The sequence below is a fragment of the Protobothrops mucrosquamatus genome, unplaced genomic scaffold (assembly GCF_001527695.2).
Source record: "Protobothrops mucrosquamatus isolate PMUCROS unplaced genomic scaffold, P.Mucros_1.0 scaffold225, whole genome shotgun sequence".
NCBI classification, from domain to species: domain Eukaryota; kingdom Metazoa; phylum Chordata; class Lepidosauria; order Squamata; family Viperidae; genus Protobothrops; species Protobothrops mucrosquamatus.
This window is the reverse complement of record NW_015386576.1, coordinates 1,262,597-1,278,570: the sequence shown is the minus strand read 5'-3', so window position 1 is coordinate 1,278,570 and position 15,974 is coordinate 1,262,597. Positions and strand designations below refer to the sequence as shown.

The 15,974-nt window shown below is 36.7% G+C and overlaps 1 protein-coding gene across 1 annotated transcript in view; it reads left to right on the top strand.

Moving 5' to 3' along the window:
• The window catches only part of VPS8 (VPS8 subunit of CORVET complex), a 108,007-nt gene that overhangs the window by 70,356 nt on the left and 21,677 nt on the right, over window positions 1-15,974 (top strand). The window contains exons 42-43 of the mRNA XM_015814153.1: window positions 4,464-4,544; window positions 12,822-12,991. Of these exons, the coding sequence (XP_015669639.1) occupies window positions 4,464-4,544; window positions 12,822-12,991 (251 nt within the window). The remainder of the gene's footprint in view (window positions 1-4,463; window positions 4,545-12,821; window positions 12,992-15,974) is intronic.

The following is a 15,974-nucleotide window of genomic DNA, read 5'->3' as shown; positions in this document are numbered from 1 at the left end:
AAAAAAAAACCTGAGGTGCATTTTTCTTATTTTTCTTTCCTATGCTGAAGTGAAACATAAAATAAACAACATATTTTAGTAAACTCTCTTTGCCTTTTAGATGTAGTACAAGAATTGTTATTTGTCAGTTTTTTATCCAATAAAGTTTTCATTTAAAGACATTGCAAACACTTTTGTCAAAAGTATTTTATTTTATTGGAAAACTTTGTACTTCTTACTAAATCAGAGTTCCTGCTGGAAATGAAATTTTAAAAAGCATTTTTATTGCCAGATTTGTGATTAAATAAATCTATTCCAACAAAAGCCTACTGGCTTTCCAGTTTATATTAGCCATATAATTGCTTTGTGGAGTGCTTCAGTTTCCCAGCGTGTGATTTATTATACTGTCTCATGACAACTGGGTAGATAATATATTTGTTAAGTTGCTATTCATTTGATACTTTGAAGAAATGAAACTCTGTGAGCCTAATCGCAGCATCATACAGTTTACAATTGTTTTTCTGCAAAGATATCTTTCCAGAAGAGAAGACATATCTGTTATTCTATCCTTTAATGCGGTTTGGTTATAGTTTTATTTTAAATTGTCATGTAGCTCTTTTTTTCCTATGTGCATATAACAAAGACCACTTGCATGCAAAAATAACCTTATTAATTAAGGGTGTACAAGTCATAGAAATACAGTTCAGTTAACTGTTTCTAGTTATGTTTACAGAAGTCTTTCCCTACAGTTGATCTTGTTGTTTACTTGTTTAATGAAAATATCCAGAAAATAGCATATGTCACCTTGCTAAAGCATCACTTTTGTTATTGCTATCAGGTACTGATGAAAATAATTATAGTGGTACTTATCTAACATATTAAATGCATTCAACATATGATATACTTGAACACCATATAATCTGACATGTTTTGAGCCTTATTATATATGTTAACTATCTATTTGCATTAAAAAATCCCAGAAACATAAATGTTTATTTTTGATAAAGAGATTTTATTTATTTTATTTATTTATTTATTATTTACATTTATATCCCGCCCTTCTCCTTGCGGACTCAGGGCGGCTGACAATTGGATAAAATACTAACATATTATACATATTATACCTAATTAAAATTTGATTAAAACGAAATATTTAAATATGTCAAATTAAAAGTAATTAAAACCCCTTTAAAATCCCTTAGGCCAGTCCCGCTAGCTGGAACAGCCACGTCTTGAGGGCGCGGNGGACCCGATCTGAGGGGGCCAAAGTTTCGCCCCCTATAGTCAGCGATGGAATCAGCTGACTATGCCGAGGCGCTGGTAGCCAATAATTTATAATATGTACTTTTAAAAAGAGAGGAATTTTCTTATTGAATGGTGGAAACTATGATTACTAGAGTTGCTCAATAGTGAGATGGGCAGCACTATTTATTTATTTAATAATTATTTAATAAATAAATAAAATAATAGGATCATCTGATTGCTGTTTGAATGTTCTGAATGATTGACATCTGATCTATGATTTTATATTGCATCGTTGCTTTACTTAATGTACGTAAATATGCTATTCTCTTTCAATGCAGAATGGACAGAAGGAATAACAAATAACAATCCAAGGAAATTGAAAGCATTAGATAAGAATAGGAAAAGGAAGCACTAAAACTGATTTCTGCCTTATTTCAATATGCTTCTCCATATTTACTATACTTGCAAACCATCCTTGTTTCCACCACTTCATACTTTAACTTTTGTTCTTGAAATATCTCATCTCCCCATTTTTCAGATTCATATGAAATCTATCTTGATCCATTTTGCCTTTGTTCCCAATTCTAGTGTTATTTATCTCTTGCTATAATTCAACCCAATTCAGTGTGCTTCTCTCATTCTGATCACTTACTTTGATATTTAGTCCATATTCATTCAGTACAATACAGTATCTTCATCTTTGACCATCACAATGTAAAAATATTAAGCTTATGGAGTTAAAAATTGTATCATAAATAATTTGTTTATAGCCTATGAGGGTGTGAGACAGTATGAAAGGAGTACTTAATAAAATTGCTATAAAATAAAAATGACAAGTTATAAGTTAGGTAGAATTACAGTTTAATAATTAGGCATGTGTCAAGCCTCATTTCCATTACCTGGCAGCTAAGCAACTTTTTAAAAAGAAAAAAACTATGCTTGTGAAAAGTTGGAACTGGAAATACTCCTGCCTTCACACTCTCACACATATATTCATGTTCGACACCATTGTAATAAGCAGCTGTAGCCATTTTCCTTTTGTAATTCTGATTTTAATTTCCCAGTAAGGTTCAAATGATCAGTATAATATCAGACATTTGAATTAATTTCATGCCATTTAAAAGTCATTTAGCTAATTTGCTTTCTATTGGGGATTCATTTCCCATTCTTCCTAAAAGCTCTTTCCTTTAAATCAAGCTTGATTAATGATGACTTTGTGAATACCTTCAATATTTTCTCGCTAAGTATTTGGAAGTAGTTTGCCATTGTCTTTTTCCAAGATCTTTTTTGATAACTTGGAAAAGTCTACTACAGTCTAGTCTTGAGGTTTTCTAGTAGTTGGCCCTTTGTGGGACAGTCTGATTTTAATTAGTTTTTACAAGGTCAGCAAGGTTTGGCTCGATGCTGCAACCTGCTATTGGTATACTATAATAACCTTGATCAAACAATTTACCACTATGTATTTATTTAAAAAAAGCTTGAAATGACCTATAAATGCAAAAGTATGCCATAAATTTATTAAGCAGCTCTTTCTTTACATTTCTGTCTTCAATACTGTAGCAAGTCTATGTTTTTCTTTGACATGTCCTTTCCAAGAAAGTATCCCCAAAAAGTAGTTGGCTATCTAGCAGATAAAAATAGTTTGCTGTATGTCATGGATCAGGTACATGCTGCATTAAGAGCTCAGATTTCCCAGTTGTTCTCCATAATTGATATAGTGTTTCAGCACAATGTACTTTCTGAGTTGCTGCTTTTAAATTATGCATGCTGAAAAAAATAGAATGGAAAGTATCTATTTAAAACCAGATATGACCCTCCCCAAATCCTTAAAAAGCTTCATTGCCATTAGAATATGTTCAGGAATTAAAAAAATATTGCATTTTTAAAGAAAAAAATATCTGTCCCTTTTTTAGAACCTGTTCAAGCGATAACACCGATTATCTATGTCTTAATACTACAGCACCAAGTTGTACGTTGAGAGGAGAAGATGCAGCAAAAGACAAGGCATTTTGAAAGCATATAGGATACTTCAGGTTGTAGAATATTATTTATAGGGTAGATTCCATGTGCATTGCAGACATAATACAAAATGTCATAAAACGTTTCCTGTGATGATGCTTGATTGTGCTGTACAGTTCAACATGAGCTATTTTCAGCATGAGCCAATACATCTCTGAATGTATCCCAACTTCTAGTGAAGGCAGTACATTAGAAGCTCTGTCATTATTGAAAGCATTGAGAAATCAAATAAGAAAATACCTCTGAAAGGAAATACACTATGACATTTCCCTTTTCTGGTAAAGCAAGTTCATAGGAGACTAGAACTGGATGAGGCTGTCGGCAGGCCCAGAGGATGGGAGAGAGGCTTTTGGAAGAGTTGGGTGGTGGTGGCAGCGTTCTCCAAGGGCGAAAAGAAGCAAGGCCTCTTTAAGGAAAATGTGGAAGAGACAGGATCAGAAAAAGGAAAGGAGGCGAGGTTGTCATGCAGGAATACAAGCTAATTTGAGGGCTAATCCACATGGAGCTCTGTTTCCATCTTCCTGTTTGCCATCGTTCGCTCCCTAGAGACTAAAATGGACGATCTGAAACTTGAGCTGTCCATGAACAAGGAGTGTATATTGGAGATGGTGACCTTTTGAAAGCTATATGCAATGATATTTCATTTTGATGTATGCCGACTGGTGTACATTCAAAATGACAATAAAGTTATGATATGATATGATGTGATATATGATATGATATGATATGATATGATATGATATGATATGATATGATATGATATGATATGATATGATATGATATGATATGATAGAAACCCCCCAAAGTAAGTTTCAACACAATTCTTCTACAGCAGAATTAATTCAAAGTGACCTTGTGCAGGATCTTAAACATTCTGATGGGGTATTATTTTTGTTATCGTGTTCTAAGAAAACCTTTACTAGCAGAAAACCACGTGTATATCCATGAAGGGAGATTTAATCTCCTTTCGCAAAAACCTCCCCTTTTGAATTTGTCTCCTGCAGATTTATGAACATAGAAATATTTTTGTTGAAAAAAAAACTGAACTCTCTTTAGAAATTATAGCTCTGTTTATTTCTTACATTTTGTCAGTTTTATTGGATAAGAGACATGAGATACACTTGTATTGTAATTAGAGGAAAAAATATTTAACAGTCAAGCCTTTTTAATCTGTTTTAATTAATGTTGATTTGTATAACCTTCTAATAACTTTCACACAGGATCCAGTATATGGAAGAGGAAAACTTGGAGAAATTCAGAGTCTTGTGCTGGGTATGCTAGACAGCTTTAACTATGATCAGGTAAGTACAATGTGAGATTTTTTTCTTGTTGATTAAAATTGTCATTGTCCAAGATTTAGAATTTGTAAATCTTCTTTGTTCCTTATCAGTTTCTAAGAGCTTTAACCAAGAAAACTTTAGCAAGCTAAAACCATTGTATTAACTTGTCACTTAATATTGTATTGTCTGTTTGCTTTCTATAACATACAGGGGGGTTTTCTGCACAAATTTGTCCTGTTTCATGTACAAAGATTGCATACATTTTGAGCTGCAATTCTTTCCAATACATACCTTACTTGGAAAAGTGCAGTGAAAAATTTAGCAACATAACTATGTTCAGATGAATATATTTGGTTCATTAAGTGTAAATTAGGCCAATTCATATTCATAATTATATGAATTCTGTCTTGATTCTTCCTGGACACCAATTAAGCAGATCACCACATATTTGAAGTTCCATACGGTAAATGTCTGTACCATCAAGTATGTGCCTGTACCCAGTGCTGATCCTGGGTCTTGATGTGAGCATGAATAAGGGCAATTACCTGGTTGTTCACATTAAATAACTTCAAGGTAAACTAAGGTAATATCTTTTGCCAGCATCATCTTTGATGAAGTGAACTCTGACTTTGCCTACCAACTTTTGTTTATCAATACAGACAGAATAACAAATAGAGTTAGATTCCATTCATAAGGTTTAGTTTTTCAGAATTCAATTCTACTTCCACTGTATCTCCCTTTTTGTAAATGAGCTGTGTAATTAGAATTTTAAAAGCAAAAATAAGAGTGTAGAAAAGCAAGGCACCATTATTTCTCTCAAATCCTAGTTGGCTGTTCACCACTTACAGTATAGCAAGGTTATATTCAGCTGAATATTTTGCCCTTGCCATTGAATTGGGATTTGAAAAGCTGTCCTTGAAAATATGAAATTCATTAAACTTTAATAGGTGATTTAATTTTTGTATTGCTTCACAGTGGGGTTCAGTATCTTTTTATCTAAGTACAGCTTTTTATTATTTCCAAACCTGGTGATGGAAATTGATTTAAGGTCAAAAGTTTTAGAATTGTACACTGTAACCCATTACACAAATAAGATTATATTTGCTTATGTTTATCTACTTAAAAACAATGTATGGGTTTTATTATCAGTGGAAATATTTAATCAGTGAAAGACTGTTTTTCATCTAGTAATATTTGGCCTGGGACATGTTTATGAATTTTTTTTGAGAGAGGATTTTTATCTCCCTTGAATGGAATGGATGGAGTTGAATGAACCTTTCATGAATCCCCTTTAAAAATCTGCCAGTTCCCCCTCTTTTTCTTTCCAGATCACCTCTCTTTCTCTTCTTTCCTCCTCTCCAACACTCACTGGTTCTTAGTCTTTATCCTCACTTATCAGGCTTAAAGTAGTCTAGGTACAATGCATCCTTGTTAAGATTCCTCTGAACTGTGGATCAGCTACAGCCTCTTCAATTCTTTAAGAAGGATGAAGCTATTCATTTATAGGAAAAAGGTGTTAGTTTACCTTTATACCAAAGCTTTTATTGTATATGTTTTATTCTTACATTGGTCTGAAATTTAGGAATTGACTTCAGATTCCACGAACTGCATTGGTGTTAAATAGAAATTGTAAAATAGTACCATTTAGGAGGATGTTTGTCAGTTATTCTACTAACAGAGATATAAATTATAGTAAATGAAACTGATCTGTTCTGTATGTGTGTAAGAAATTATCAACTAGAGATTTCTGGCCCAATACTGTGGCAACTATATCTTTTCAGTCTTCTCTTTGTTTCTTTATATTTTTGCCTTATCATCAATCATCCCAGAAGTACAGTATATGCATAGTCGCCTCGTACAAGAAAGCTAATCCTGTGTCAGCCATCATGAACATCAGGATTCAAAAAACATAAGTAGATGTTTTTGAGGAGAAGAGTTTCTAAAGCTACCTGAATCTGGTTTTACTGTATTATAGACAGTAAATAATAGAGATGTTTAATATCATATACAGCAGAGGCCTCCAACCTTTTGGGCACCAGGGACCAGTTCCATGGAGAGAGGTTTTTCTGTGGATGAGAGGGGACATGTGTTGCCTGTGCTGCCTGCATCCCATGGATGGGGCTTTGCGTGTTTGTACAGAATGGTTTCTGGCATGCCACGGACTGGTTGCCAGTCCACAGCCGGGGATTGGGGACCCCTGATATACTCCATTGTCTTCAAAACAGGAAATAAATTAGAATGAACTGTCTATAGTTATGGGAATCACTGGAGCTCCACCACTGTTGTTTCAGCCAACAACAGCCAACAGTATTGAATGTTGCTTTTAATATACTGCTTCTTTCAGACCTCGCCTTGATTCCCTGCTGTCACTAGCCCCTAATAAAAGTTCCTTTTGAGACAATGCCTGTTTGGGAAACTGGTTGCATTTGAATTCATCCATACTCAATAGAATTAACACATTAAATATTTTTTTCTTTTTTTAATGTTTATTTGCCAAATTTATATGGTCATCCATTTCACAACCAGGTGACTCTGGGCAGCATACAAAAGAGCTAAAACTAATAAATATATATAAAACAAATGTTATTATATTTTGGTGCATAGTCAGCCAGATGTTTAGACTGCTGGCATTTTTATCCACCTATCAAGTCCTTCCCAAGGACCTGGAATAGGCAGATATTATTCTTTGATGGTGTTAAAGGTACAGTTGCAGAATATAAGCTGTTACGAGTAAATCTGCCTTTTGCATTTGACCCAACGATTTTTTTCAATGTTGATGATGTTCAAGTAGTGTTCCAGAGTTTTGGGATCACACCAAAAGTGCCTATTATTGTTAGTACTAGTCACAGATGTTCTACTTTTATTTGGAGATCTTTTTATTTTATGTTTTTCTCCAGTTCTTTCTCTGGGGTGTTATATCACAGGTACTTGTCTGTTTGAATTTTAAAGTCCCAGAGCACTTTACATTTCTTCATTTTGCATTACTTTGTCTATTTTATGATCCCACCAGTTCTTGTGTGCAGGCAAATTGCACAAATTGTCATGCTGTTGTTTGTACTCTGCGTTCTTCTTGCAGCAGCTAACTAGTTGGACCACAGTTTGTTCAGCTTCTTTGCAGAGGCAGCACTTGTTGTCTGTTGCTGTCTTCTCGTTTCTGGTTTTGTATGCATTAGTTCTTAAGGCCTTGTATGGCCAGAATTAGCCCTTCTATCTTTTTCTTTGGCTTTCCTTCTCTTAGCCATTGCCAGGTTTTATTATCTGATTGGCCTGCTATTTTTAAATGTATTGGTCATGTAATACTTTCTCTTGTCATGTCCCTTTTCTAGTCTTAATTTGGTCTTTCTTGTAGGCTAATTTAGTCTCTTCAGTACTTAGTAAGCTTTCCTGGTATACCAGCTTCAGTGCATCTTCTTCACTGTCCTTCAGATATTCTTCCATTGCCCCTTTTTCTTCTTCAACTGTTTGATGTACTTGCAACATTCCATGTCCACCTATTTTCTTGGCAAGTAGAGTCTGTCAACATTGTTGTGTGGATGAAGGGCATGATTCATTGCTATTATTTTTCTGGTCTTCTCATCTAGGACTTTTATTTCTGGTTGAGTCCAGACCACTATTCCAGACGTATACCTAATGACAGGACTTGCCCAGGTGTTAATTACCTTGATGGTATTTCCTTCACTAAGTTTGGATTTTAAGATCTTCTTTACTTTTACAATGTATTTACTTCTAACATTTTTGACTTCAGCATGTTTGATCTTGTGAGTTTGAAGGTTCCCAGGTATTTGTAATGATGCTGTTATTTCCATAGGGAATCTTGAATCCTTCAGCTTTCACTATTTTCCGATTGAATGTATCCAATCCAAACTCCTTTGGAATGTCTTGGCTGCATATTTGAACAGTGTTGAGTAGCGATTCCATTTCAAGTGGTGTTTTTCCATACAGCTTCAAATTATCTATTTAAAGATGGTGGAATAGTTTGGCAGATATTTTTGATGTTTGATAGCCATGGCCTGACTTGTTCAGTATTGTTGACAAGGGAATCAGTGCAATGCCAACAGTAATAGTAGAAATAGTGATAGTGAGTTTCCTTGAAAGATTCCTCTCTTGACATTAACTTCTCCTAGCCTAGACCAGCAATTGTATCTTCCATTGTGCCATTGATTTTTGCACTGAAAGTTTCTGATGTTTCTGATGTTATTTCTAGGAACTTGTTTATCCAATCATGTAGTAGAGAGCTGAATGCCTTCTTGTAATAAATCCAAGCTACATTGAAGTTGATCTTTCCTTCTCTTGCAGTATTCCAAAATCATTTGTCAATTAAGAGCTGGTCTTTTGTCCTTCTGCTGTTTAGGCTGCTTCCTTTCTGCTCAGGTGGAAAGAGTTTATTTTCAACTAGATGCTGTTGAATTGTATCAGCTACCACAGGGGTGTCAAACTGCCAGCCCGTGGGCCGGTTTCATTATATCGAAGCCGTGCCCACCCCATTGCTGGCAATGCAAAAAGAGTCGTGATACGTCGTGACACGTCACGTGACAGGGCGAGTTTGACACCCGTGAGCTACCACAACAGTTAGCAGTCTGAAAGTCATTGGTAAGCTGATAACTATCCTGTAGTTGTCTGGTGCTGCCCTTTTGCTGGATCTTTCATTGTCAGGTAAATTTTGCCAGATGTTAACCAATTTTTAGTTTTACCTCTTTGAGGTATGTTGTTAAATTACTTGACAATGAGTGGGCATAGATCTGTCAGATGTTTCAACCAAAAACCATGCAATTCATCTTAATCTGGTAGTGGCCAATTATTGATTTTCCTTGCCCTTTTATCACCATGTCTGCTATTATTACAAGTTCTTTCATTCAGCTTCTTTTTTATTTTTACCCACATCCTTTACCAAGCTGAATTTTTGTTGTATTTGTTTGGATTGTCTAATAATTGCACCCAGGACTGTTTCTTCTCTGCCAGGTGTTGACTGATTCACTGCAGTGTCTCTATTGATGGATGTTAAAAACCGTTCTGATTCAACTGAAATTGGGAGATTTTGCCTTTAGTGTGCAATTTGAGCTTCATATCTATATAAATCCTTCCATTCCCTACCATCCAATCAGAGTTGAAGAAGCTTAGTGGATGAGAAGTGAAAAGACTTCAAAGAAAAATAAAGTCCAGTTGCCTCTTGAAAAAGCACCTTTGGGACATATCTGCTGATCTTTTTGGCTGTAATGGTTATCTGTTTCTTTATTATTTCCAGTGCTTCCTTAATCTTTCTTGTTTCTAGGAGATTTTTCTTGATCAGGTATTCTTTGGTCTTCTTGTTCTTCAGCTTCTTTTCTTTCAGTGTCAAATATAGATCCCTAGTCAAAGGAACTCACAGCATGTCCTCTCTGCTGAATCTTGAGGGATGAGCAGATGTAATGTTTCCCATGTAATTATTGAGGGAAAAAATTTCAAGTGCTGTAGAAATAATTAACTAAAATGGCAAAAAAATAAATCAGAAAGCACAAGTGTTATATTGCAGAGGTCCCCAACCTTTTGGGCACCAGGGACCGGTTCCGTGGAGAAAGGTTTTTCCACGGACTGGAGAGTGCGTGGTTTTGTGTGCTGCCTGCATCCCACAGATTGGGCTTTGCTTGTTTGTGCGGACCAGTTGCTGGCATGTTGTGGCCCAGTACCGGTCCATGGACCAGGGGTTGGGGACCTCTGTCATATTGGATCAGTACTTCAAAATTTAAAATTAAACTATTGGGATAATATGCTCTCAAATGAGGCATTTGATAGTATGAAAGATTTGTAATACAGAAGAAATAGTGAACTTGCTAGGAAGCTAGGCTAGCATATAATTTATATTAGAGAATAGAGAATAGAGCTGGAAAGGACTTTGGAGGTCTTCTAGTCCAGCCCCCTGCTCAAGCAGGAGAATCTATACCATCTCAGACAGGTGATTGTCTAGTCTCTTTTTAAAAATCTCCAGTGATGGAGTGCCCACGATTTCTGGGGTAAGCTGTTCCACTAGTAGATTGTCCTCACTATCAGGAAGTGTCTCTTTAATTCCAGGTTGCTTCTCTCTTTGATCAGTTTCCAAACATTGTTTCTCGTCCTTCCCTCTACAGCTCTGGTGAACAACCTGGCCTCCTCTGCCTTGTGGCAGCCCCTCAGATACTGGAACACTGCTGTCATGTCTCCCCTATTTATTCTTTTCTTTAAACTAGCCAAACCCAAGTCCCGCAGCCGTTCTTCGTATTTTTTAGTCTCCAGGCCTTTGATCATCTTAGTTGCTCTTCTCTGAATTTTTTCCAAACTCTCAACATCTTTTTTGTGATATGGTGACTAAAATTGGCTGTAGTATTCCAGGTGTGGTCTTTCTAGGGTTTTATAAAGCGGTACTAATCCCTTGTGTGATCTTGACTCTATGCCTCTGTTATACAACCCAGGATTGTATTAGCATTTTTTGCAGCCGCTGCACACTGCTGGCTCATGGTTAAGTGATCGTCTACTAGGACTCCAAGGTCCCTCTCAGTGTTACTGTTTTTAAGCCAGGTCTTGCCCAATCTGTACTTGTACCTTTGATTTCTTCTGCCTAAATGTAAAACTTTGCTTTTCCCCACATTGAAACTCATTTTATTGGATAGGGCCCATTGTTCAAGTTTGTCAAGATCTTTTTGGATCCTGAGTTTGTCTTCTGGGGTGTTGGCTACTCCTGTCAGTTTGGTATCTGCAAATTTGATGAGTTCCTCTTCAATTCCCTCATCTAAGTCATTTATGAAGATATTGAAGAGTATTGGGCCTAAGATGAAACCTTGTGGTCCACTGCTTACTTCTCTCCATGTGGATGTAGTGCCATTGAGGACTACTCGTTGAGTACGGTTTGTCAGCCAGCTACAGATCCATCTGGTGGTGATATTGTCTGTTCCACCTTTTTCTAGCTTACCAAGGAGTAGGTTGTGGTCTACTTTGTCAAATGCCTTATTGAAATCTAAGTATACTACATCCACTGCATTTCGCTGGTCTACTAGTTTAGTCACTTTATTGAAAAATGAGATAAGTTTGGTTTGGCATGATCTGTTTTTAACAAACCCGTGCTGGCTACTAATTATGGCTTTGTTTGCTTCTAGTTGTTCGCAGATCTGTTTTTTGATTATCTTTTCCAGGATCTTCCCAGGTATTGATGTTAAACTGATTGGTCTGTAGTTTTCTGGGTCCATTTTTTTTCTTGAAGATAGGAACCACATCAGCCCTTTTCCAATCCTCAGGTTCTTTCCCAGTGCTCCAGAATTTATGAAAGATGTGGTGCAACAATTCTGAGATACCATCTGCCAGCTCTTTCAGAACTCTGGGATGTAATCTGTCGGGTCCCAGTGATTTATATTCATCAAGGTTGAATAGATGTTCTCTTACCATTTTCTTACTTATTTTAATTTTTGTTTCTAGTATGTCTTTTGCAGTGGGTTTTTTGGTATGTTGGGCTGTAGTTTCTTTTTGTGTGAAGACTGACGCAAAGTATGAGTTAAGCAGCTCTGCTTTCTCCCTGTTGCCTGTAATTTCCTTGCCATCTTCTCTCTTTAGTGGCCCTATAGTGTCGTTGACTTTTTTCTTGTTGTTAATATGTTGGAAGAATTTTTTTTATTGTCCTTGATTTCTGTTGCAAGTCTTTGTTCGTTCTGAGCCTTTGCTTTCCTGACTTCATCTTCTGGCTGTCTGCTGATAATCAGCCTTAGTTATGTGCCCCTCTTTCCATTATTTGCATTTGTCCTTTTTGTTTTTCAGTTTGTTAGAGAGATCTTTGTGCAGCCATGCTGGTTTCTTCTTGGATTTCTTGTTTTTCTTTCTCAGTGGTATTGTGCTGGTCTGGGCTTTTGTGATCACATTTTTCAGGGTTTCCCACACTTCTTGGGTTGTTTTCCCCTTTAAGATTTTCATCTATGGGATCTTTCCTAGGTTCTCTATGATTTGTTAAATTTGGCTCTTTTGAAGTTTAATTTAAACATTGGTTGGATTGTTTTCTATTGCTAGTGTTTGCATTATATTAAATTCCAGTATGATGTGGTCACTTTCACCCAAGGTTCTGGCAATTTCAATTCCCTCTATCACTTCTTCTCTATTTGTAAGGATTAAATCCAGTACAGCTTTATGTCTAGTTCCATCCTCCACCTTTTGGGTGACAAAGTTGTTGGCTAGGTTGGTTAGGAATTAAGATATGTAATTTCTGTCTTGCATTAATATTCACAAGGAGATACTTTTCTACATGCAAAATGTATATAATGTAGCTACAACTTAAATGATTTCTATATTATTCTTTTGCCTGTCTAGACCCTTTTGGAGACAACAACAAGCTTACTTAACCGCGATCTCCACTGGTCTTTACGTAATTTGAAAGCATCTATGACTAGAGGGCTCAATCCCAAACAAGATTATTGCTGTATTTGTTTGCAACAGTACAAGAGAAGGCAACAGACAGGTGACCAAATTATAGTCTTCAGGTAAGTCTAGATTAGTGAATAGGTTCAACAATGAGTGGGTTTGCAAGGGAGAACTTGAAGACTTTGGAGAGCTCAGATTTACTAATTAATGAATAAGATAAGGAATTTTAATACTGAGCACACAGTGTTCTATTGCTATATCACTAATAATTTGATGTATGTATATGTGCACCTTTTCGATCACTGTCCAACCTATAGCCTTACTAATAATATAATAATAAAATAAATGAGATTTGGTACTATCTGATGTAGCAGGCAATAAGTGTAGAAAGAAGATTTCTTAAGAGTGCATTCCATTGAATATGTATGTGGTAGGAAGTTGCATGAAATTCTGAATAAGGAACTATAACATTACACTGTTAATGTCTAAAAATGGCTTAAATATTAAGATATTTTTTAGAAATATATTTATTGTAAAAAATTTAGATTTGATTATACATTTTAAGTATATTTGTTATGTATGCATACAATGTAATATATATACTCTATTTTTATAACAGTTGTGGCCATTTGTACCATTCTCTTTGTCTGCTAAGTAAAGAGTGTGGCACTGAAACAAAAGGACAGATGAGATGGACTTGCTTTAAATGCAGTGCAAATCATAAAGGAGAGAAAGTAAGTTTGACTTCCTTGGAGACGAAGAAAAGAACTCCGGTATCACTTGCTCAGGTAAGACTTGAAGAAGTGACCCATTCTTAAAAGATTGATATGCTGACTGACTGAGTGATTGATTTAGTCTGCCTCTTGAAACCAGCTAGACTTTAGATAGTTTTCAAAAGTTACAATAAGAATAATTATTAATCAAAATAGCCACAAAAGTAAATGACTAAATTATGTATTTATGGAAAATAGCATTATGGGGTACAGATAATTGCCCAAACATCCATGTATACATCATCATTAGGGGACAACCTATATTTCAGGAGATAAGCTATTCCAGAGGAGGGGAGCTGATGCACCATTAGTCCCCCTCATGCTATACCTGTCTCTTAGCAGGAGCTCCCTAATTGTATGAGCAGGAAAGGCTGAAACTATGGGGAAAGATGGTCTCTAAAATATACAACCCCTAAACCATAATGAGCTTTATAGGTAATAATCAGTATCTTGAATTATACTCAAAACCTACTAGTAACCTGTGCAGCTCTGCAGCAGAAATGTAATATTGGAGTAAGTGATTGACCATTGAGCATGCATGCACTGCATTCTGGACCAGTTGAAGTTTCTAAATGGTTCTCAACCATTGTTGTTGTTAGTTGCGAAGTCGTGTCCGATCCATCACGAGCCCATGGACAATGTTCCTCCAGGCCTTCCTGTCCTCTATCATCTTCTGGAGTCCATTTAAGCTCACACTTACTGCTTCAGTGACTCCATCCAGCCACCTCATTCTCTGTCGTCCCCTTCTTCTATTGCCCTCAATCTTTCCCAGCATTAGGCTCTTCTCCAGTGACTCCTTCCTTCTCATTAGGTGGCCAATATAACAAATTACAGTAAAATAATCAAGAGATGATGGAGCACAAATGACCATCTTCAGTGCATCTTGTTCCAGGTAAAGCCACAGTTGATGCACCAGTCAAAGTTTCTTTCCATAGTCTTCACTTGCTCTTTGAGCAGGAGCTTTGAATCCAGAAACTTCTAGATTGCCTGCCTGCTCTTTCTGGGAGCACATAACTCCATCAATTTTACAGCCCTGGAATAAGCCTCTAAATCAAGAGCCACTCTGTCATCTGCACATTAACATACTTCACCCTGAACCACTGAAAGGTCTCTCCCAACAATTTCACATGGATGTTGAACATAACGGGACAGGAGTAAACCCTGAGACATTCCATAGTGATGTACCTATAGAATTCCTCCCTCCCCCCTTCCCTCCAGAAACACATTCTGGACCTGCATACTGAGATAGGACCTGAGCCAACATAACTGTCTGCATCCACAGAAGGATATTGTGGTCAACAGCAATAATGTCATTAATAGATTTGGAGGAAAGAATTTCATACCACTTTTCATCCAGTCCCTGCTATAATCATCCATTAAGTTGGCCAAGGGGGTTTCTGATCCATGCCCAGACCTGTGTCTATACAGAAAAGAGTTCAGAAAATTCATATCCTCCATATCCTTCTAAAACTACTTTCCCAATAACATTCCCTAAAAGAAAGTTAGAGTTAGGATGAAAGTTGTCCAATTTTGTTGGATTCAGGTTTTGCCTTCTTAAATGAGCAAGAGTAGGTAAATCTAGTGGGTGATGGTGGTTGGTTTTTGAGGACTTCTGGCATTGCTCCTTCCCTCCAAGAGATGTTAACTGCAACCCAGATTCAATTCCTGACTTTTTCATAAATGCTTTAATTAGGCAGGTGAACTGGGCACTCTAACTGCAAGTAGCTGAGCTAAGATTGCAGAGGATTTCCTTGGGATCCACAGGTTCAAAAGCCTCCGAAAGAGCACCATCAGATGTTTCTTCAGGCCAAGTGCTACAAAAATGAAGCTGTTCTTGTAGTCTCAAACAGATGTTGTATCAGCCATCCAAATGTTGTTGATATAGTCCTTATCATGTTTAAATGCTAGCATGTTTGAGTGGATAGTGCATACATTCCTGTTTCATTGAAAACCAAAGGTTTGATGTATTTTTTAATCACTGATAAAAGTGGTTTTTCTTTATGCCTTCTGTAAGCATTGGTTTTCTCCAACTGATAATTATTTATTTCATGTTGTTAGTCTATTTAATTATTATATTTTTAATTCTAGATTTAGACTTATTTAATGTATGTAACTGATTTGAGTACCTATATAACCTACGCACGGTCACTCACGCACTTGTCACCTCCCGCCTGGACTACTGTAATGCTCTCTACATGGGGCTCCCCTTGAGGAGCACCCGGAGGCTCCAGCTGGTCCAAAATGCGGCCGCGCGGGCGGTGTTGGGGGGGACTCGGCGTTCCCACGTGACACCGCTGCTGCGCGAGCTGCATTGGCTGCCTGTGGCCTT